General features: G+C 41.6%; 1 protein-coding gene across 25 annotated transcripts in view; it reads right to left on the bottom strand.

The window, feature by feature from the left end:
- The window catches only part of MAGI1 (membrane associated guanylate kinase, WW and PDZ domain containing 1), a 338,512-nt gene that overhangs the window by 74,908 nt on the left and 239,731 nt on the right, over positions 1-23,873 (bottom strand). For all 25 annotated transcript variants that reach the window (XM_061362388.1, XM_061362394.1, XM_061362387.1 and 22 more), the window contains exons 3-4: positions 13,363-13,482; positions 660-866 (exon numbers count right to left, since the gene is read on the bottom strand). In XM_061362388.1, coding sequence (XP_061218372.1) covers positions 660-866; positions 13,363-13,482 — 327 coding nt within the window. The remainder of the gene's footprint in view (positions 1-659; positions 867-13,362; positions 13,483-23,873) is intronic.

Here is a 23,873-nt window from a genome sequence, read left to right as displayed (position 1 = left end):
GCTCCTCAGAGCTAAGCAAACTTCCAGTTGATATCTCTGGAAATGCAACTGATCTCCAATAGCATTTTGCTCTGAATCTGGCTGCACAGCACTTGGCTTTAAACTGCAAAAGTCTCCAGTGATCTTTCAGTCAGTGCTCAATGGTAGCCACAGTGGGAGTCAGATCTCTGTTCAGCAAGACACAGAGCCTTCACAAAATAAAAAGCTTGCACCTATGCTTCAGATCTCATTCCTGCAGCAAGCAACCCCCAGCTTGCTGGAAGGTACCTCGTAATTGTATGTGACCGGGTATCTCTAGATGCAAAGAAGGGGAAATGACAGAGACGTATTTAGGAAGGGCCAATATTAACTTCAGGTGTATTTCTGGTCGAGTCATTTCTTATTATTTGTAACTGTCAATCACAGCTCAACTCACCCTTGATCTTTCTAATGGATTTGAACTTTTGGATCTGAACTTTCCCTCAGTTTTGTCTCATGCAGCTCAACCCCAAAAGGTGTTGTTAGAAGACATGACTGTGCATGTGATACCTGGACATCTGCCATTCAGGTGGTGTTGGCTGTGACTGACAGCTTTGCAGGAAACCAAACCTCCCAAAAATCCCCCTCCAAAACCTTTCCCCATGTATCCTAGCTGATGGACCATGACAGTTTTGTTTTACCTGTGAAGCTACTGCTCATTTCAGGTACATCATCCTCTTCCTCATTCTCTGTATGTACTATGCCAGCATTTTGCATATCATTGTAAGACTTGGTTCGCTTTGGAGTCGACTGCTTGGAGCCAGACTGTAGGTTTTGCAAAGCATCGGTGGAAGTCACTTTCCCACTGAGGGGCTGGCTGGGAGGCTTGGGCGTTCCATAATAGTTACCTAGGCAGTAGAAACACATTTGCATCTTCAAAAGGGAGCAGTTTATAGCAGCAAGATTTCAACTTTTTTATTTTCAGTTCCATTAAAATCTGTCTCTCCCCACACATAAGGAAATAAATAAACTGACACACACTATTGCCATTTTTGGGGGCACATATTTCATCTTGAAAGCAGAGACAGGAATATTTCTTGCCTTTAAAGTTACTCTTGTTGAACCTAAAAGTAGAAGCAATGGTTGCATTGTTTAGGTGCACTGAGCGTACAAGGGCTAAAACAAAAGGCAGTCATGGTGAATAGCAAAACTTCATCTTGTTACATCTGAATTTCAATTAGTAGCCTTTTTACATGTGTGCACCCACACAATGCTGTGGCAGATCTAGAGTAAGCCCTGCAGCAAATAAAAAATTCATGACTGCTATCACCCAAAGAAGTGATGAAAGGCTCGGTGGCCTGCTTTAATACACAGGTTCTTTTAGGGCAGGTGTTGCATTTAAAGAGAAAAACCTAAAATAAAACTTTCTCAAAGGAGACAAAAGGAAAGACACCACATAGCACAGCTTTCTTCAATCAGGAAACGCCACAGTTGGGTAAATCTGGGTAGAACTGAACAAGCAGACCTCAGGGCAAAACTTGAAGGGACAAAGATGCACCCACAGTTACATAAATCCCAGCAGCCATTGCAAGATGTGATGGAAACAGCGCAAAGTGCTTGGGATGCTTTGCAGCCACTTTAAGTGATCATGGAAGAAACATAGAATAAGCACAGTTTCACTGATATAAGAAGACTGTTTAACATCTTTGCTGGTCGCATGGACAGTGGGATTGAGTGCACCCTCAGCAAGTTTGTTGACAACACCAATCTGTGCGGTGCCAGTGACATGCAGGAGGGAAAGGATGATAAAGAAAAGCAAACCCTGGAGGGAAGGGAAGTTCTTCCCTGTGAGGGTGCTGAGGCGCTGGCACAGGGTGCTCAGAGAAGCTGTGGCTGCCCCATCCCTGGCAGTGTTCAAGGCCAGGTTGGACACAGGGGGCTTGGAGCAACCTGCTCTAGTGGAAGGTGTCCCTGCTTGTAGCAGAGGGATTTGAACTAGATTATTTTCTGTAATAATTAAGTTGCATATTTAATATTAATTCTCCAGAAAGTGTACATGCCCTTTTATTAACCCTGTTACACTAAATGGAAACCACATGCCAAAGGCAGATTTTGCAAAGGCACTTTGAAACCTCACCTGTGCTAAAAAAGATTCTTTAATTTACTTATATACACATGTATGTGTATTTCTGTTGCAGAAGCCATCAACTTCACTCATACGTTGGAATATGACACTGAATTTAAAAGTTAGCCAAGCCCTTCATGCAGTATTGCCACTCACCCAACACACTGCTCATCATCACACACTCAAGGTTCACAACGACATACACATACCAACACACTTTGGAAGTACTAGTTGCTAATCTCAACACCTCTTTAGCTGACTCAACTGCCATTAGAGCACCTAGTTCCCTTACAACCTCAAAGCTGTGTGGTTTGTTAGCTTTAGGGTAAGACCACAGAGATCATGCATGCCTCAGCAGTCGCAGAACTCAATCTGACTTCGGAAGGCCTGCAGACACATCAGGAGCAAGGGAGACCACCTGGGAAAACCACTTTGGACACAATTTGCTGTCTTTCCCACTCACTTCCTCCCAAGAAGAGGAGAAGTCTTTCTTACGGAGCTGAGGCTGGAGAAGTCAGAGGAGGTCCTATCTCCGTGCTTTTACAGCTGGAGTACTAGGACAGCAACATGTGCAGGTTTGTCTTAACAAGGTGTGTGTAAGCCTGTATACAATGTCGTGGATTCAGCTCCATAGCAGCAGCAACACTCTGCAATGCTTTCATCTCCTGTTCATCATTTCAGAATCTTAAATGTACATTGATGCATAATTTATAGGGAGAAGGAAATTACTTCTTCTGGAAAGAGCCTCTAATGGGGATGGAGGCTTCTCATGCAGGTTGCAGTCTCTGCTAGAGAAATGATTCTTATGCTCTACATACTGCAGGAGTGCTTTATGCAAAAAGAGGAGGAATGGGGGAGAGTGCAAAGGGAAAATGCAAGGTAGGTGGGAAGAAAACCCCTCCTCCCATCCTCTGTGGCATTTCTCCTGAAGAATGCTGCTACCCTGGGGTTTTCTGAGGGTTTTTTGTTGTTGTTGTTTTCTTCCCCCAGATAAAATGTGTGTGTTCTAAGGATGTTAACTGCTAAGCAGAAAGCACTACGTGTGTGCCATATATGTGAGAACAGCTTTTATTTATGGCACTGCACATCCCTCCTTTGTGGGAAAATTACTTCAGATGTGTTGTAAATAGTTAAATCTTTTTGTGATGGGTGCAACAAAGTGAATGAAGGGGACATACAGATGTTGCTAGTGTGGATTTTCATCTGTCCTAGACAAGAACATAGCACAGATGTTACCACCCCTCCTCCAATTACAGAGAAATGCATGATTTTATCTTTGAGTTTTGCTCCTTTTCAGTTCCTTTAGCAACAAGCAAGGCTGGAGCTCCTAACAGTTCACAGCGAGCTGCTCCTCAGCAGAAAACCAGGCTTCTCTAAAGCATTTCAGATTTGCTTACACCGAAATCATTAGTCACATTTCAAACCAGCCATGGTTGTTGGTACTACCATTAGTGAATAATTACTTTCGACCAACAACAGTGTGCTGTCTTAGAGGATCCCTGCAAGTGTGTATGAACACAGAGCAAACATGAATTTGAACCTGAACGTGGCTCTGCATTGTGTGGATTTTGTTTTGCAGAATATAGGAAATGCAGCCATGGGGGCTGAACTTTCCTTTTTCCTCCACAGGAGGCAGATTCAGCCTGAGTCAATATTCCAAAAAAACCACATCTTTTCCATCAGATTCACACAAGGACGTTCAGATTTGGGAAACAACTGAGCTCATGATGAAAAACTGCAAAAGCAAGCTACAAGCCAGCTTCCAGGTGGCATGGAGAATAAGAGAAAATGGGAATACTCTTTTCCTCACATTTGTTAGATGCAATCAGACCTATTTCTCTTCTCTAAGTAGTTCTTTTTGAAGAGAAAGCACGTGGGCCCAGACGTGGGGGCAGGCACAACAGTAGGAAGGACTAGCACTTGAAAATCATCAAAACTCATGTTTAATCCTATAAATTGTAAAGATACTTACCCTATGACTCAGAAATCCAAACACGCACCATTGACAACTGATGCAGTGAACAGCCCAGCAAGTGTTTTAAAACACTCAGACTCGACATTATTTATTCAAATTGAATCAATGCTTATGAAAAAACATACATTTAAAAATATGCTTTAACAGTGTTTTGTGGAACACTTGTAAAGCCTAAAAGAAGGGGCTAACTTCATAGCCAGCGTAATTTGTACTGAATATCCAATCAGCTCTAATTATTAACAGCACGTTACATGTGCATACATGAGCATCTGCCATCCCAGAGGATCTCAAAACACTTATTAAACTCAGCACAGCAGTTATGGCAGGACTCCCTGGGTTGCTGAACTCAGGTGAAGCTCTGCAGAACTTCTGAGGACTGTGCCCTTAACATGATGTCTCAAAGACAGAACAGAGCAGCCTGTACCCTAAATAAAGGAGATTTCTGGATCAAGACAACGGGAAAATCTCTACTTTCCTGTGGAAACGCCAATCCGAAGCAGCCAGGACTGCTTCAGAAATGGCACTTTCCCATGTCTGATTCCTATGGGAACTGGGCTTCCAAGCTTCACCTTCCTCTCATTCACATCTGAATCCTGCCTACAGCAACTGTATTAATAGCTAACAACAACGCATTCACTTAGCAGATGCACATGCCATTAACTGAATTCAGTGTCATCACCTTCCACTAACCCTTATTTTATTCAGTCCCTTGGTGCTTACAACTTATTTAACCACAACCAAAGTTTGATGGAAGCTTTTGCAGCCAAAGCCATGACTTAATCCATCCACTGTAAAGCACCACTTGGGAGAGTGCACAAAAAGAACAATAATAATGAAAAAAAACAGAATAGCTGTTTGGAATAAGTTGATTTCTTTTCATCTCCTTATCTCTGAGTGTCAGCATCTTACACATTTTAGCATCACGTGCAGTAATTAGACTTTAGTAACAGCTAATCACAATAATAAGACAAGTTCTCATCGTAACACCTCTTCCTCTGCCAATTCAAGCAGTGATCATAATCAATGAAAGCAATCTACAGCAGCTTCTACCCTGTCCTGCAGCTTATGAATTCAAGCAATGCTGTCAGCCAAGAGAACTTCCTTTTTAAATTTTAGAAACCTAGTGTTAATGGAAAATTTGTATTTCAAAATAACAAAACATTCCTATTAAACATTCCCCTGACAGGCAGAAAATTCACAAACTTGTTTATGTGACCTGGAATTTGAAATGTAATTCACAAAAATACATCAATTAGCTATCCTTAAGTAAATAACTCTGAATCTAATCCATAAAAACTTGCTAAGCACCATGCAATTCAATCCAAGCTGAAAGGACGCCATCCATCAAAGATGCTGTTTCTGGAACAGGCAGAACTGAACAAGAGCAAAGAAACAGTCTAAAAGTGTCTAAAGTGGAATGGATACAAAAGTAGGTGTTTCACCTTGCAGAGAGGGAAGATGAGACCACAGAGGCTGCTGGGGTTGGGACAGGGTAGCAGATCTGACATGGAGAGGTGTGAGAAGGCAGAGAAGCTGTGTGCAAGGTCAACTCCGAGCCTGAGCATTAGTCCTAATTGTATAACATCACTTGAAGACTGCAGTCCCAAAATGTATATTTTATTTACTCTAATTTGTAGGCGTTGGCCCTGCAGCAGCTGTCCTGTTTTTCTGGGGGAGGAGAACTTGTCTTGCCTTTCTGGTGTGATGAGATTTAGGCCTGGGAGTGTGTTTGTTTCTCAGGAAAGGACCAAGCAGAGTTCTCACTGTTTATTGACACCTACTGTGAGGCATAATTTTGCAATTATAAAACTCCCAAGAAACTCAAAAGCCTCTGTGTAGCACAGAGGACCCTGCATCCACGAGAACTGCATCTGATCTTCAAAGCTACCACTCTGTGTTAACAAGGGCTCCATTAAAAGCTCGTGCTTTAAAAAGCAGTTCATAGCGTACTGTCTTAATACAAGTGGGTATTTTGGGAGACTCAGAGATAAGCAGCAAAATTAAGCAAGGCCTTGACAAAGAAGACTTTAAATGTAATTATTAATGTAATTGTTTTCTGAGATGCAGCTCTTCTCTGCACTGTACAAGAACCAAAACAATTGACCCTTAATTTTAGCAGAAGAGCTGCTGCTCATCTAATCCAGCACAAGTGCTCCTGTCTGATTAGCACAGGATGAATAGATTCCTGGGTGCAGAGCTCCTGCTACAGTGTTTTGTCTGTTCTCTTCCCAGATCGCATTCTGCTACAGATTTCTACATTTAGATGACAGATCTGGCTGCTGTCTGTGGGATTCACCTAGCTGCAACTGCACATTGATTAGCAATTGCCTTGAGGAAATTCAGAGTATCCAGGCAACCAGGAGACCGCAGATACAGCATCTGGATCGGAAGCAAAACACAGGCAATGAAAGAGATCTCCAAGAAATTAACCTACAATATATGCAAATACAATTTGCTTGAAATAGTGGATTCGCTGTCAATTTTTGCAGTTATTAATGGTGAGGTTAACTGAAAGATTGGACTGGCTTTCTTATTAAATTAGTCAAAATGTCACAATATATATATGTCCCGGGTTCAGCAGCAGCAGTCATTTTTCTCCTTAGCAGCTGGTGCAGTGCTGTGGTTTTGATTTTCAGACTGGGAACAGCGCTGATAACACCGATGTTTTTAGTTGTTGCTCAGTAATGTTTACCCTGACCAAGGACTTTGTGAGCCTCATGCTCTGCCAGGGAGGAGGGGAAGCCAGGAGGAAGCAGAGACAGGACACCTGACCCAAACTAACCAAAGGGGTATTCCATACCATTCCATACCACAGCACGTCATGCCCAGGATGTAGGACTGGGGGCAGTTACCCCGGAAGGGCTGATTCACTGCTCGATCAGGCTGGGTATCAGTTGGTGGGTGGCGAGCAGTTGCATTCTCTTCCTTTGTTATTTCCATTATCATTTTTATCATTGGTGGCAGCAGCAGTGATTTGTGTTATACCTTAGTTACTGGGCTGTTCTTATCTCAACCCGTGGGAGTTACATTCTTTCAATTCTCCTCACCATCCCTCCAGGATCGGGGGTTGGAAGGGAGAGAGTGAGTGAGCCGGCTGCATGGTACTGAGTTACCCACTGGACTTAAACCATGACAGCATATTGCGTTTTCTGTCTGAAATTCAGCATACACTCTGATTACTGTCCTTATAGGCAACTGCCAGAATAGCAGAAAGACACCTACAGATCAAACCAGTCTCATTTATCCTGATTTTTCCTATGTTGAAATATCACAAGGTACTGCCACATGCTACTGTTAACGCTCATGTACAGCTGCATCTAAGCACATGTAATGCATGGAAAAATCTCTAAAACAAAGCAAAGACATACAGAAGCAGTAAGACCTTGGTAGCATGGCAGGGGCATTGAAACTAGATGATCTTATGGTCTTTTCAACCCAAACCAGTCTATGAGTCTATAGGCATGAGATGGCTATGGAAGCTCAGGGTGTTTCCTGAGCCCAGCTGTATTACAGTAACAGCTACATCCACTTGCAAATAGATAAAAAAATATTAGCAAACATAAATCAGCATGTGCTTGTGCATGATTTATACAGAGAAGTATAAGGTTCCTTCAGCTTTATGCAGAGGGTAGAAGTAGCTGGAAAACACCCTACCTAGCACAAGGCTGCTGGAAACAATACCACGTTAAGCCATTGCAATATACAACTCTTCTTCTTGCAGATACTTAAAATATTTCTATATATACTTCCACCTCGAGGATGCATCACACTAACACCTTGCCTGTCCAGAAGGTAGCGAGCTATGCAGCAGCAGGGAAATGCCACAGCTCGAAGAGGCCAGATGCCTCTTGGTACAGAAAGGATGCACAGCCGCATCAGAGCTGGGTAACACCAGTGAGGAGCAGCCACTCCTAGAGAGTCCAGAGAACATCCAGTACTAAGAAACAATGCCAAAATGTGCCTGGCTGCCACCTAACAAGGGACTAGTATGAACAGCCTTCAGGGCTTCATCAGACTGCGGTTAGAGACTAAATAATCCCTTAATACCCCTGAAAACTAACTTAGGAGAAAAACAACTAGTTCACTGTAGATTTTTTTTCCCAGAAAGTGTGCTTGGGAACAACCTTTTCCCCCAACATTTTTGTTTTTGAATGCATCCAAAACAATGAGAAGTGGGACTACTAATGAACAATTTCAGACAGAGCTCACACTGAGAAAGTGCACAGAGAGCAGCTGATCAGGAATGCCATCGTAAATTCTAAAGCACTCTAAAACCATATCAGATATTTGAATATTTGCTTTTAGAGAAAGAAACTTACTCAGTTACCACTTCAGCTGTTTGTAGAATGCAGCACTGCCATCAGATGACACGTTAGTATAGCAACACTCATGCTTAACACTGACCATTGTGTGCATGCTCAAGAAAGTGTCTTGTCTTACTGGTGGTTTAAAAAACCATGACAACAATAACAAAAAAGCAAAGTATAAGAGCCAAAGATAAAACAGCAATCTTTCTGCAGTGCACAGATTTTAATAAGTGGATATTTGACATGATACACTGCAATGGTACTAAAGGAGCCACTATGATTTATTGAGTCAATCTGCGTGTGGAAACAATAATAAGCGAATCTTATCTCATTAAGCGGAACATGTTGTTCTGCTGCATGGACATCCCCAGCATCTGCCACCCTTTCTCACCATATCTTCCTATCATGTTTTGCATGTCACAGACACAGATTTCATATCAAGGTTGTACCAAGTTGGTGAGACCCATAGCCTGCAAAGACACCAGAAGACCAGCAAATTAAAGACAGCTCTTTTGCTAAAGCAGCTGGGGGAGCATGGCTGCTGCAGAGAAACCCAAGGAGAGCTTGCACATCAGAAATCAGGCTAAAGGCATCTTAATTTGAAGCATGTAGCTGAATACACCTCTCTACTTCAGCTGAAATTCTAACTGCGCTCTTCAGATAATTTATTACACTCATTAAGTCCCACAATCAAAGACCCTGTCTACAGTAGCTAGTTTTATACACTTCAAAAATGTTAGCAGGTCACCCCATTACATCTTAGTCATGAGACTAATGCAGATTACTTATTACTTCTCTTGGCAATCACGTAACACTTGTCCTGAGAATGAAAGATGATGCCTTGACAATAATACTCTATAATGTAATAACCCTTCACATGTTATAAAGTGCAGCACTTTTTCTTTTGAGGATCACTAAGTGCTGGGCAGGCATTCATTAATACAGCCTTGCCAGACCCCAGCGACACAGCAACCCCTCCCATTCAAAATTCAGACACGACACTAATGTCCCTATGTGTCTCTGCACAGCACACATCTCCACGTCTGCGTTCAGCACAACCCTCTGAAATACCATCACTTCCACTCTCTCCTATTTGTAATAGCAGATAACTGCATGTGCCAGATATCTGATGAAATATTAATGAAGAGAGGAGTAAGTGTTGTTTTAATATTCTCCAGGCCAGTAACATGAAGTATAAGAGCAGTTACCTGATCTGTTCAGAGCCACTGAGCAGATGGGGAAGAAATGGGAATAAAATCTAGAAGTTGTGGTTCTGCATTTCCTTGGGGTCCCTGTGAGAGTTCACGACTCAAATGTAGGAGTAATTGCTAAATAATCAGTAATCTACACAATTACTTCCACGCATCCATCAGTATTTTATGCCCTGAAGGAGCAGTCAATAAATGCCTGAGATTACAATTATCACGATTTCCTACCCACCAAAGACCTAAACAATGTACAGTCTGAAAAGATTCTTCCCTTCCTAATTGTCAATGGTAATTACTAACTGGCTTGAGCATCTTGGGTGAAGCCTTACCAGCACACGTGTGGTGCCAAAAGCACCAATACTGGGGCAGCATCACAGCTTTGGGCAGGTCTTCCAGGATTTCAGCTCCAGCTTCTGGATTCATGTCATCAACATGAAGTTTTCATTAAGGGAAAACCCCAGAAGTTTCCAAGTGTTAACGTTTAAAGTCACCATCTTAAAATTGGAACTGAAAACCTCAGGAAGTAAGGATTTCAAATGTCCTGTGCTATCCGATGACAATTTTTGGAGCATTTTTGGTGCAGAACACACCAGGGAGGTCACAGATGACCAGAAAAGCAACTGCCATGCCTGCATTCACCAGGATATCAATCAAAAACTGCCCAGAGGAACCAATTTGCTGTGCACCAGAACAAATAATACTGACATTGTGCAGCTCAGTAGGTAGGCAACACCTTTTTTGTCCTATTCAGCTTGCAATTTCTCCCTTTGCAATTAGAACATTTTCAAAACCCAGGTTATTCTTTCAAAACCTGATACACAATCCTACTCTTTTATGGTTTCCAACCGTTCTCTTCTACCTGATCTTTTTTTTTTTTCCAAATCAATAGCATCCGTATCAGCGTCAGTCTTGTGTATTACTCCTCTTCTGATGGCTCCCTGTTTTCTAACCTTTCTCCCCAGAAGTTCTCTTCAGTAACTGTTATTAAACAGATGCTTGTGCTATGTCTTCTCCCACAAGGTTTTCCCCTTTCCAGGTGGCTTTATGCCTTCAAGAGGCAAACAGATGTCATCCAGTAGCACCAAAACTTTACCTTGATCATTTGGGTCAGACTTCCTCTCCAGCTGCTGAAACAAGAGCACACAAATACAGGGCATACCTCCATCTCCTTCACCACCACATGCAGATGCTTACAAGTTAAAGGCCAGAAAGGACCTTGGGACCATCCTGACCCCAAACCACCAGCCTGCTTGAGCCACGTGAGCTTGTGGCTGCTGGGCACGCAAGAACTTCCCCATTCATCATCTCCATGCTCCATTTCATAGCATTCCCCTTCCTTCAACTCTAAATTACCTAATCTAAACATAAATCAACCCAAACCATTCCATGAGTCTATGAATTATGCTATAATCAAAAGCAACCCTGTCTTTGCAACTGATTCCTACTCAGAACAATAGGTAGCATTACCAATAATAAAAGCCATGCATTAAAGCTATTATTTCATTGTTCTTCAAGAGAGATAGAGAAGATTATTTCCTTTTTTGGGGTTCCATCCCTCTGGTTCAGAATAAGCCATCACTGACAGGGTCAAAAATACAATCAACAATGGTGGTGCACTGAAAATCAACCCCACAAAAAACGGAAGGCAGCAAAATACAGCATAAACCAAATTATAATTAAAGGAATCTAAGACTATAAAGCTGGGCAATAAACTTAAGATTTGGATATTAGAAGTCTAACTTACGTTGTGGTCTTTGCAGACAAAATTGCTGCATTGAGACTGAATCATACCATCTCCTAAGAGCTAACCAAGACTAACACTGTCTTGATCAATACAGTCATAAAATAAGATTTACAAAAAAGTACAACAAAGCCATTAAAGAAATCTCAGAAGGCAGCAAAATAATTTCTTGAAGCTCTAAATGAAAAATGAACTTTATTTATTTCACATTACAATCAAATAGCAATGTGTCTCGATGCATATGTGTACACATGCATCATTATTATTTGCTTTATTGTTATTGATTTTTCCTTCCATGGGCTAACTCTCCAGAACCACTGTGCACCAGCGTCACCAATGTCAAGAAAGGAAAGACGCTTCTCAGCACTTCTGACAAATTATTCCTTTAAAGTTCAGACACTTCTATCGCCCACAGAAATGAAATAGGCATTAGACTTCTGAGAAATCAACCTCGTCTTCAGCAACTCAGAAGAGCAACAACACATGAAATCTAAGCAGTTTAGCTGCTGCTGCATGCAATCACATAAGCAATGAAACAACCATGTTATAACTATCCCAGATGGGTACAGCACTCCCTGAAAACCAATTCCCAGCATGTCCCAGGAGCCAGTTTACAGACAGTTACTCATTTTGTATTTCCAAGTGGAAAGGTCACCAGAACAAATAAGATCAGGATCAGGAAGCAATGGCAAGGCCCTTTTTGCTGATCTATTTCGAGCACCGTGACAAAGAAAACTAATTTAGTGTTATAATTAGAAACACAGAGAGGAAAAAGCTCATTTTGGAGAAGTGCTGCTGCTGGAACATTAACATTGGTGCTGATGTTGCTAATCAGCTCAAAGAGGTGGAGGAGTGAAACCAAGTTATACATTTAGCATCCTCATGCAAACCAGGTTTCACACCGCAATTGTGAATAAGTGCGAGGTTTAAAGGTGACCCTACAAGGGAGTTTTTAAACAAATAGTGTTTGGAGACATTTTTAGAGCTAGAAAACCAAACCCACATATCACAATCTTTTTTTGTTCATATTTGATCACTGCTTTTCAAAGACCATTGGCTACTTGTGTGTAGTTCATATTTTGAAATGTATTTCATATTTCTTATTAATGGCTGCAAGAATAAGTTTCTTTCAACTTCTAATAATTACAGAAAGACCAAATGAACTTCTTGTGAATGAAAATATGACATGAATGAGCTGGAGTACACTGGAAGGACTTTCAAACCCGTAACATTTCTTTTCATTGTCTTCTCAAAAGGTACATCTGAAGGTTCTTTAGGGAATAAAATAATATAAAATAAAAAATAAAATGATCAAAAAATAAAATAAAAATGCAACAAAAAGCAAGCAAACAAAAAAACCCAAGCAAAAAATAAAAGGAGTTTTCAATGTAACGGGGATACAGATTGCAGATTTAGTTACACAAATCTGGCCAGTTTGCCTTGCATTTCTCTGGAAGTCAAAGCTCTCTTTTTCCCTGCTCTCACCCTGGTGACATTTCAGTGCCCCTTGGCTGTCTCAGTGCTGTTGTTTGTAAATCTGTGCTGTAAAGAGAATCAACACAATGACTGAAGTTAGAAGCAATTATCCAAGAAAAAAGAAGACAAAAAAGGCCAAAAGCAGTGCATCATGTAGCTGCATAGTGAGAGACAACTGGGTGATGAAGGATGTGTACTTAAGGAGAATGAAGGGAGAGACAGCAGGAGGGCAGAACAAGTGAACAGGAGATGAGCCATAGTGCATACAAAGAACAGATGCATCTCCCCTCACTGCCTCTCTGAGTTTCCTCAGTATTTTGCCACTGGATTTCATATTAGATATCCCTGCCCTACTGATGTTAGTCTTTTGAGGTAGTCATCTTCAAAGGAAAAGGCAAAAGCACAGCAATACTGGGATTCCCTCTCAGGTTACACAGAGACAAGGGTAGTAGAGCACTAGGAAGGAAAGTGAGGTCCTCACTTCAGCTGGTTAACTCAAGGGAGGCTGATGCATGTGTTGGTGTGCTACCACAGTTATCTGAAGTGCTTTTTCACTGCCTGTGGTTCCATACCTTCATAAGTTCCTACTTCCAGAAGGGTCCCACTTCGCTCCAACTCCAGAAACTCCTCCACAGTCAGAAAGTTATAGTCCACACCAGGCACTTCTCCTTCTCTTGGAGGGCGGGTTGTGCCTGGAAGATAAAGTTAGCACCTTAGTATAGTTGCTTTCTTATCAAGAGTTAAAAGGGACAGTTAAAAATGATCATAAAGATACAAGAGTGTAAAATACAGCTCTGCGAACCAGACGGAGCAGTGTCAAAAGAGTTCAGTTAGAACTTAGGAGCCTATGTGAAAACAAGACAAGACAGATCTTGAGCTGTCGATATCAGTCGTTTCCCCCAAAATCCAATGTTTTTTACATTCTCGGAAAGGCTGCCTGGCAAAGAAATCTCCCATTTCACATGCAGGAGCACAGCTGGAAGAAGTTGGTATCTGGGAATATGCCAGCAATTACCTTCCTGCTATTAGCACAATCTCTCATACTTGAGCTTCACTAAAATTGCAGACTGTATTTTCAGAGAAAGAAACTGCTTTCTAATGTCCATTATTTCTGATACCACTTTATCTCACAAAATATTCTTAAAATATTAAGAAGAAATAAGATCTTTCCTCCCTTACTTCTTCTTAATATTTTATCTCTATTTATGTGCCCTGAGTTTTGATGCACCATTCACACATGCTCGCTAAGGAGACAACCTGTGAACTCTTCTCACAGAAGTTCACCTCTAAGTTCATTTCAGTTCAAGAAATACCTTTCCTTTTGAGCAATAATTCACACTGCATCTCTCTCTAGCACTCGACCATTTAACCAGCATCCATGGAGAGTAGGGCTCTGATCACTTCTACTCTGCCAGTTCTGAAACTCTTCTCCCCTGATCAATTTACAGCCCTCTGAAGCATGGTATAAGATGAGTCATTTCATGACTTTCTGGTAAGGTGGCTTGGGCCACTGCATTTTACGTCACTGAGCACAGCTTAATTGATAAGGATCAATTTCTGTTCAATAGCCTTTATTTTCCATGACTCTGGGGATAGGAGACGGCTGGATTCTGGCCATCCAAGAATAAACATAAATGACAGATTTACAGATGGTACAAGAAACTGAACTTTGGAAGAAACAGGAGTGTTAGAGAGTTGGAAGTGTCCAAGTGCTGTGGCTGCAACCAATCTGCTGGCTTGGGAGCAACTTTAGAGATGTAGAAACCATGCTTAACATTTAATGAAGCATGATTTCTCACTTCTGTGGGACTCCTCCAGCCCCATGGCTGTGCCTTATCAGTGCATACAATTTATGGAACCCTCTGCAAAAGGACTGAAGAAAGTATGAAGAAGTTGAGCTTCTGGAAACTAATTGGGAAGATTCCAGCTCTCAGAAGTTGTAAGAGCATAAATTTACCATGCCTGCATCTGGCAAATGTTTTCCTAAAGTGTCAGGGAAGCGGAAAGTCTGCTTATGCCCTATTCATCTGAGAGACTGTTCAAGAGGTCAGTCATGACAGCGTGACACCCTTGAAAGACTATCACTAGATTAATTTCCTTGACAGACATCCACTTTCTCTAACATCCTCCATTCCTTGATTCAAAATAGAAATTCACTCTTCTTAAATTATTTACCATCAGCCTTCTACAGTCTATAAGCTCCTGTGCTTTTTCTACCGTTCCTTCTCTTGGAGTTGGATGAATGGGCAAAGGCAGGAGGAGGAAAGGCAAAAAAGGAGATGGCAATGGTCAGGGTATCTTCACCCTACTAGCAGAATTAATCATTACTAATTGAAAAGATTTGATTTCTCAGTGTTTGTATTCTTGAATCTTTACAGTAAGACTGCAGCGATTTTTACTGAGTGGTTTGTAACAGAGGATGGATGTATTTCACAGATCTAGATCAAGGACAGACTGGAACTGCACTGCATATACTTCTCTTCCCAAGTTCCTGTTTCTTCATCTAAAGGCAGGCAGCAAAGCCAGGCAGGCAATGCCCACACATCCCTCCCTGGCATGCAAGGAGTGTGCATGCGCCCAGAAGGTGGGATGAAGGGTCACAGCATCTCCTCCCTGAGCACCAACACTGTTCAGGCAGTGAGGACTCTCACTGGAGCATTGTAGCTGTAACCACTGACAGGTTCCCCTAAACCAGAACGACATGAGACGGAAGAAGAATGAAAAGCCTCAGCAATAAGTATATCCAATGATGTGCTGTAGCTGTCCCATGCCTGGAGCACAATGGAAGTGAGAATGAGTCTCTGTAGTGCTCCTCATCCAATGAATGCACCAGTCAAATGTCACCCCAAGCCATGCTGCACACAAGCCGACTGACAAAGATAGGGACGTACTTTTTCCCAGTAACTGACAACACACATTCAGAAGACACAAAGGTCAGGGAACTTCAGGACTCATTTTACTTTACCTTTTAAAACCCTTCTTTTCTTTATCATTCCACAGGGAATATTTATTAATATTTTTTTCCCTCCTGACTTTTTATAGCAATGAAATTGCAGTCAGCAGTTTACTGGCGCTGGCTGCCTATCTGACATGACAATTATATCTCTGCCATAATTCCTCTGAGCCACTTAAATGGATCTATTTGTTTCATTTCAGTGTTCTTAATTTCCTGAATATGTTCAAGTCGAAAAATCGCAGATGTGCTCGCTATCAGTGCGACTGCCTGCAACACAGGCTGAATGCATTAGAAACGCCAAGTCGCCGCATAAAAGAAAAACATTACATCACAGAGATAACATTTGTCACCTCGTGTGGGTCCTCAGCAACAAAACCAGACAGCAAATAGAGGGGAAAATAAAACCTACATTGGTTAGGATATCTTATCTGGGCAAAGGCGAAAAACCCAACAACTTCCCATGTTGCTGTCTAGAGCAAAGATTGCTTGCAGATGCTCGGGCTGTTATCCTGCTTCACATCTGAGCAAGTGTTACTGAATGCGATTCAGAAAGGCAGGGGGAAGGGAAAACCCGCCTCCGTTTTTCTTGTAGCAGAATGACAGGCTGCCGGCTGGACACACGCCTGGCAGATGGCATTTCAAAGAGTTTTCATGAACCATCTGGGATGTGTACAATGATTACAAACCACACTTACAACAAAGCCAGAAGGGCTGCTTCACAAGGAGGGTGGGGGGAGAGGGCAGGCAGAAAGAAAGGGTGAAAGAAAAGAAAGCCAAAAGGGGCATAAACAAAACTCAATGACTTTTCTCAGGCTCAGGACACTACAAATGATCATCATCTTCTTTCACCGGGAGCCCTTCCACAGCCTGAAACAACTGTTCAACTACTGCACAGTATGTGTGTGCACAGCCCAACACCACTGCAGGCTGCTGATAAACTCCAAGTTGTAATTAAGTCTCCTATCATTAATGTGACTTAATTACGTAAAGAGCATAGTGCATGTGTGTCCTCCCTTTAAACAGCATTTCAGCATCCTTCCTGTGGGATGGTCATCACTAAAAGAGACGGCTATGGAGATGACTGCACATTTTATCAGAGCTAATAGCAGGTCAGACCGTTGCTAATGGCAGAATTAATTGAGCACAGTGAGTGCTGTAGATGGCCCAAACAAGAGTTAAGATACTCCACTAGAAAAGGCAAGCCAATCATATTTCAATACGTTAACCTCCCTGCCACGTTTGCACTGAAATATTAAGTGGCATCAAATCTTATTGCCATTAGGTAGCAATTTAGCTAATTAATTTGAGCTATGTCCCACTGTGTGACTAGCTCTGAATTGCTAATGCTACAAGAAGAAGGAACTGAAGGAGAAACCAAGTGGTTACCAGCTCCTTCTGCACATTTAATGGTTCATAAAATTTCACTCTTATTTTGCCAGAATGCCCCACAACATATAAAACTAGCTACAGACATTAAATCGACAGAGGAATGGCTCAAATCTGCTGCAACCACAGCAGACTTGAGAAAATAAATAAAAAACCCCAAAGCTACTGATTAGCATTGCAGGTTCTACCTTCTCTTGTGGTCTGAGGAGGTATTACAACATATAACCTGGGTGGCTTAGATAATAGGCGTTGGTTTGGTTATTATATCCAAGCTAGCTGCATCCCAGTTTATTGATGCACCACTAACGCTTGGGCCACGGAAGAGGGATTTCATCATGGGCTGTAGACCAAACTTGAGAAACTGCTTTTAGACACACATAAATTTGCTCAAGCAGAGCCCAGTGTTGCACTTAAGTTAACTAAATTAAAACTTGCCATCAATGCCTACAAAAACTGAGCTGTGGCTCAGATGTACTGATGACTATCAACTAGTATTCTGAATAATTTAAGTGCCAATTTAAAAGACAAATAACTGCTGCTGTTGTGTTGCCTATCAACCACACTGACAATTACCCGACATGAGCCTCAATTATATAGTCTGGACAGATTGTTAATATGTGATTCAGGGGCTGTTCAGCTACTTATCAATCTACGAGGGTCTCATGTTAAGCTGTTAATAGCCACTGATGCCTTGCTGCTAAATTAATCAAAATCTTGCTTATTGTAATCTAAAAATAATACTTCAAAGGGGTTGTAGTCACTTCAATTACTTTCTTGTTAAAACTGTAACAGTTCTTGAGCTGTAATTCTGTTACCGTACGCCAAAATGGCCCCTAGCAAGGCACTTAGAAGTTGACCTCTCCAGTGCAGAACACCTACATCTCCCAGTTGCAAAACAATGATTTCTACACACTCCTTATCCAGTTCCACTGGCTGGCAGTCATAATCTAATGAGCCATCAAAATATAGCCGATCAAAACCAAGTCATTTGCTTCTTATCTCCCAACGACCACCTCCATTTGACAACAAATGTGTGAGTTGTACACTCTAAGTAATGATATAGTTGCTACAAGCATATTTTATACAAACTCAAGGCACTGATGATTACTAACAGAGAACAGAAGTGTAGTAAATAAGGTTTTAATGTGAAGTGTGCAGAGATATTACTGACTCATGAAGCTACACTGCCAAGCTGTTGTGGGGCTTTGCCAAGAGGCTGTTTGCAGGTGGCTTAGAAGTAAGGATGCTTTTCTTGTAACTGCTCGAAAAAACTGGTATTTCAGTCCTTGAGTCTTCATTCAGCAAGAGTCAGATTCTCATTCAGCAAGAAGAGTCTGCTTTTATCACCTACAATCTCCCTCTACTAAGGAAGAAACATAGTAAAAAACCAGCCCCCTTCCTTCTACATAGTGTTTAGAGGTCACCTTCTTCCCTCATGTCACAGGATAATTTGCAGAGCCTGCTTTGGCTCTCCTGCATCTGTCACCTATGGTGCCAGATAACTGCAAGGCAGGACAAACCTCACAGATCTGCTAACGGCGAGCAGGGAAGGGAAAAGACAGAGACAAACTGGTCTGTCTCCAGAAGAGGGAACCTGATTAGCAGCCAAGCTTAAGTCAGAGCTTATCTGCAGCGTAGTATTAGAAGCAGCCTTATCTACATGAACAAAAAATAAAGTGTAACCTGTCTTTAAGAAAACATCGCATGCAGAACTACTTCAATTCATTGACTTCCAGAGTTAACCAAACTAAGGCTACTGGCTTTTTTCCAACAGCAGTAGAAGGAACTGTATTTGGACACTGCTATACTATATGCTATACACATGTGTGATCCCACTTTTCTATAGTAATAGATAACCTATAGTTATAACTACATGAAAACAGGAAGGTTTCAGAGAGGTGTGGTCTGTCACAAACCAAAACATGCCGAACTTATAAATGCAATTTTCTCCTGAAACTCCAAACTAGGGAAGCTTATTCTGGGATTTTCAATGTCTGTCCCTTCACTAGCCAGTGACTTCATACCTATAGACCACAAGAACGTGACAAGCATTCAGAGTGTCTCGGCAGCTGAGTAGGAATTCAGTCCAAAGGAGAGTGCGGTCTGTCATGAGAAATTAATTCACAGCTCTGTTAATGATGCATGCACAGGAACAGATGCTGATTGACTCTTCCTGGCCACACAGATAACTGCAGCTCTAAAAGCAACTTTCTGTCATGATGGTCAGCAAGAATGACTGATTAAACCCAGAAAACAGCTGACCAAGGCAAACCTGTCTTTCTACAGACATTTCAGAGGAATGCATTCTGTAGCTGTGGTCTAAAGTAATTTTCCTTCTACAGGGGGAGGTGGAAGGGATTTGTACAAAGAGTTCACTATCTCCTCCTACCAGCCTTTCCAGCCACACTAAGGTCCCAAAGCTGGGTCCCCCAGGAGCAGCCTGTGAGGATCCCCTCTTGCTCAAAGGACTGTGCCAGCCACGCAGACAAGTAATGGCAGGTCAACCCTCAGTGCATGTGAAAGCCACCCTCACCCTTTCTGAGGCACCACATCCAATTGCATCTCCTTGGCCGTTTCCCTCAATGAAGCACTGACTGCCTGGAGTCTCCCTGGGGAAATGATTCAGCCAAGCCACACAGCAACAGCTCAGAGTTTGTATACCCTCCAGGCACCAAGTTATTTTTGTCCCTTTTAGATCTATTTTGGGTATTTCTGTGGCCTTAACTGCCACTGAGTAAGAACACTGATAATCTTCAACACATTTACCCTTACAGCATTTTGAGGTAGGGAAAGTGAGTTTTTTTCCATTTTATAGCACAAGATCAACCAGACCCAGGCTATCGAAGGTTTTCAGGAGCCTCATTCTAGAGAAATCAATGGGATTTAGAAAACTCTACAGATCAGCACCAGGCCCTAAAAGATCAAAAGGGACAAAAATAACTTGCTGCTGCACTGGGGCTTTGCAAGCTTGCCTGTATGTGTCACCAAACATTATGCCATGACTACATATAGCCAATTCAGCATGAGGCGGTTTGCTTTTGACTGTAATACAGTTTAAAGATACTGACAGTTACCTGATGTCTAGAAGAAGTAAAGGTAAAAAACCCTTCCACATTCCCCAAGAAAGCCACTTAGAAAGGACCTAAGGACCAATCCCAAGTATTCAGGTTCAGCAGCACCTCCGTGACCTGGGAGAGTACCACTGATGGTGCTACTACAGCGTGACAGCTGCTAATGCAGCTACAACCTCTCCATGTGTCCTTCAGAACATTTATTTGCTTGCTTCTAAGGGAAAAAAGAGCATTCTGTCATCAAATAAAACATAAGAAATAAATGCTCTTGGGTTTGCAATAGCAGCAGCTCGCCTTCTGGATCCCTCTCTTCGAGTGATTGCTGTTACCTCACCAGACACCTGCAGCCAAATCCCTCTCATTTCCCATGAGATGGGACACCCACCAAGAAGATTAAACCTCATGAACTAATGAGTTCACCATTAATCTTGTGTTCATGGAGTCCAACAGCATGACATCCACTAATGTAAACGGTGAACTACTGATGAAAAAGCAAACTATGTACCTCCTTGGCAAGAAGACCTTAGCTGTAACGACACACAATTTTATACTAATATATGGATTAGTGTAATAAAGTGCAATTTTATAAATCAATAAAGCCGTAGTAATGAGATTGCACTGTAATGTTCTGCTTTTAAATATTGGCACAGAAGTGAATGAAAATTGCCATTTATGTGTGTATGTGACTTGTGGGAAGTTGAATTAGTTAAAAGTAAATTAGCATGGTGATTAGATACTTGAATTTATATTCAGTTTCTCTCATACATACATTTTTAGAAGTCTAGATAACGCCCGATGATGACACACACCTTTAGCTCAAAAGGACCACTTTTCTTCTATGTAAAAATTGTCCTACCTACATTGAGTAGAAACCCTGTTCCTCTTTGAAAAGGCTAAAGCTGAGGAGGGCAAATGAAATACACACACTGGCTAATTACAGAGCACCCTTATTAGCTGGTTATTTTTAATCTCATAGAACATTCATTCCAGATGATCTCAACCCAAGCCTAACCTGATCGCTGCTGTTCTCGCTCAGGGGCTGCCCCACACCAGTCAACTCAAGCCCTGCCACACAAAGGCACAGCAGTGCTCTATGCTGCATGCCCAGAACAGCTATGGAAAAGCACAGTGTGGATCAAAATGACTATTGCATATGAATGTGCACATCCATATTAAATACCACAAGCCAAAGGTATTAAAATCTACTTTGAAATAAGTCATAGGAGATGTGGGATGTAGGGTCGCTCCCACACAAACAGCACTTTTAATCAAATACCTCGTCTTATTTGTACTTTCACATTATAGCAAGTAGCTTGGCTGAGCTACAACCCATCTTGTTTTCTACCTGCTTTTTTCATGGTTACCTGCAAAGATATCTGATTTTAGAAACTGCCAAAAAGAGACAAAGCCCAGTCTGAGAGTTTCCTAAGTCAGGGGCTAGCATCAAAATCAACCTGTGAACTGGTCAGTTGAGGCACTTAGCTGCTGAGAAACAGAACACCCATCAGCTCCCTGCCATGCTTGGGTGAATGGCTGAGCTTAAGACAGTGTAGCATTAAAAATTGGTTTTCGTGAGCTATTGGACCTTCATGTGGCTTGGTACAAGTTTTGAGTACAGAATATTTAAGTAGAACAATAGAATAGGCAAAAACCAAACTGCATTTAAACCTTTTGCTTAATGTTGGAGACAGAAGACTGGGAGGAGAGGGCTTTAGGAAGGATGAGGGACTGAGACAGCAGTTGGGACTGCGCATACTAGAAACTCTTGCAAGATGAATTTCCAAGTCACAGAGCAAAGCCAGATACAAACCCATCAAGTCAGATAAACTGAGTTCACTGGCTTGCCAGGAAAACTTCTGGGTTTTGGGAACATTGCACACAGTCCACTCCACCCACCATGATGTACTGGAGCAATTTCCCAATTTGGTGGAAGAAGTAGAATCTTAAAGCAGAAATACAGTGAACAAGAACACAGTGACCAGCTTTACATTGGATTCTTATGCTAAAATACTGAAAACTTGTTTGGGCAAAATATGTGACTATTGTAACCAAAGAAAGAACAAAAAAACACATCAGAAACTACTGTTACATATATATATGTGTAAATCTCTCTCACAGTGAGATTAACAGTAGATTTTCTCAAGAGCAAAACCACTTGTTTGATCCCTACAACTACACTACTACAGTTCCCCACTACTGCATTACTACACAAGCTGCCACAACTATTAGAAGGAAAAACTCACCTCTTTTACTTAAAACTTGGATACCAAAAAATGTTAATCTCCCAAACCCAAGATACTCCAATTTCTATTTTACTTCAAGGGTTCAGATGTGTTCTATGAACAGATATTGTAATTAAGCTCATAACAAATGGAGTATCCAACCCAGACTGAACACCTGCGGCATTTCAGTTCAGGTTTTATTCAAAGACAATGTTTGCTTTTGACAGCTGCACACATATGTGCACATATATCCATGAGAAGGTATTCTGCACTTTAAAGCCATAGTAATAAATAAGAGATTATTTGATGTCCAATAGCTCAGCTGCTTCAACAAAGACTGCTTACCTCCCTTGCCGTTTGCCTTCTGAGGCTGTTTGTACTGCTAAGTACAACACAATGTGGGTCATCCCTGGTTGGGTGTGATATAAAACTTTCTGTTGACTTTAATTGCCCTTCTAGCAGACCTTTAATTTGCAGTTAAAAGTCTTAGTAAAACACCTCATCTAACAGCATGTGCCTAAAACTAGATTAGTTCATTAGTTTAATCTCTATAAAATTTTACCATAGGAAGAGTCACATAAAACACACACAGTTTTCTGAGGCATTGCCCAAAGCGTGTTTCAGTGACCTCATCCAGTCTACTGTAAAGAGAAACTCTAAGAGATTTTTTCCTTGTAAAAACCAAAACAACAAAACACCATTCCACAACACTTTACAGGACATCAATATAGTTATTTAAACCCGTGTTTTTCCCTGAACAGTGTACACAGGAGATACTGTCTCCATGGTATACTATTTCCCCTAGCCTAGAGCTCCAAAATGCTATAAACCTAATGGAGTTCCAGCTGCGATAACCTCATCACACTCCTGGAAAGCCATGAGTCTCCTGTGGCTCTTCAATTTCTAGCTCTGCCCACTCACAAGCCCTTGGTTCAGATGGGTCTTGTTCCCTGACTAATCCTCTTGACCTTTGCTTAGCAGTTTTCCAGCTTCCTATTTGACACTGACCAATAAATGCAAATGCCTCAGCAATAGCAAGAAGTATGCAGATTATAGAAACAGCAGTTATGTAGCCATATGGATTCACTTACTGCAAAACTCAAGGGAAGGACTAGAACAGACAGCAAATCTACCCAACAACATGAGCATTAGGCACTCTTCCCTACAGATCCTGTCCCTTAATTTTACCTGTTCTTAACTGCTACCAATTTCTGTACTTTTTTTCCAGTAGCTCTGTATGCACAGCATGCTTTAAACCTTCATGATTGCTATCATTTTAGCTGGTTGAAAACATTCTCCTGGTTTACTTTCTATAACATTTTGATTAAGTAACTGCTCAGGATGCTGAAAAAAATGCCAAACATTGAGAAGTCAATTGCTGTTTGAGCTTCAGATTCCCCCCTATTGATAACTGCAAGCATTAAAATGTAGAAGAAAACAAATACATT

Source organism: Neopsephotus bourkii, unplaced genomic scaffold, assembly GCF_033783945.1.
Source record: "Neopsephotus bourkii isolate Nb327-2 ecotype Australia unplaced genomic scaffold, CSIRO-AGI_Nbou_v1 NB_1120, whole genome shotgun sequence".
In the NCBI taxonomy this organism is placed as follows: Eukaryota; Metazoa; Chordata; class Aves; order Psittaciformes; family Psittacidae; genus Neopsephotus; species Neopsephotus bourkii.
Note: the sequence above shows the minus strand (reverse complement) of the source record. Positions and strands in the feature narration are given on the sequence as shown.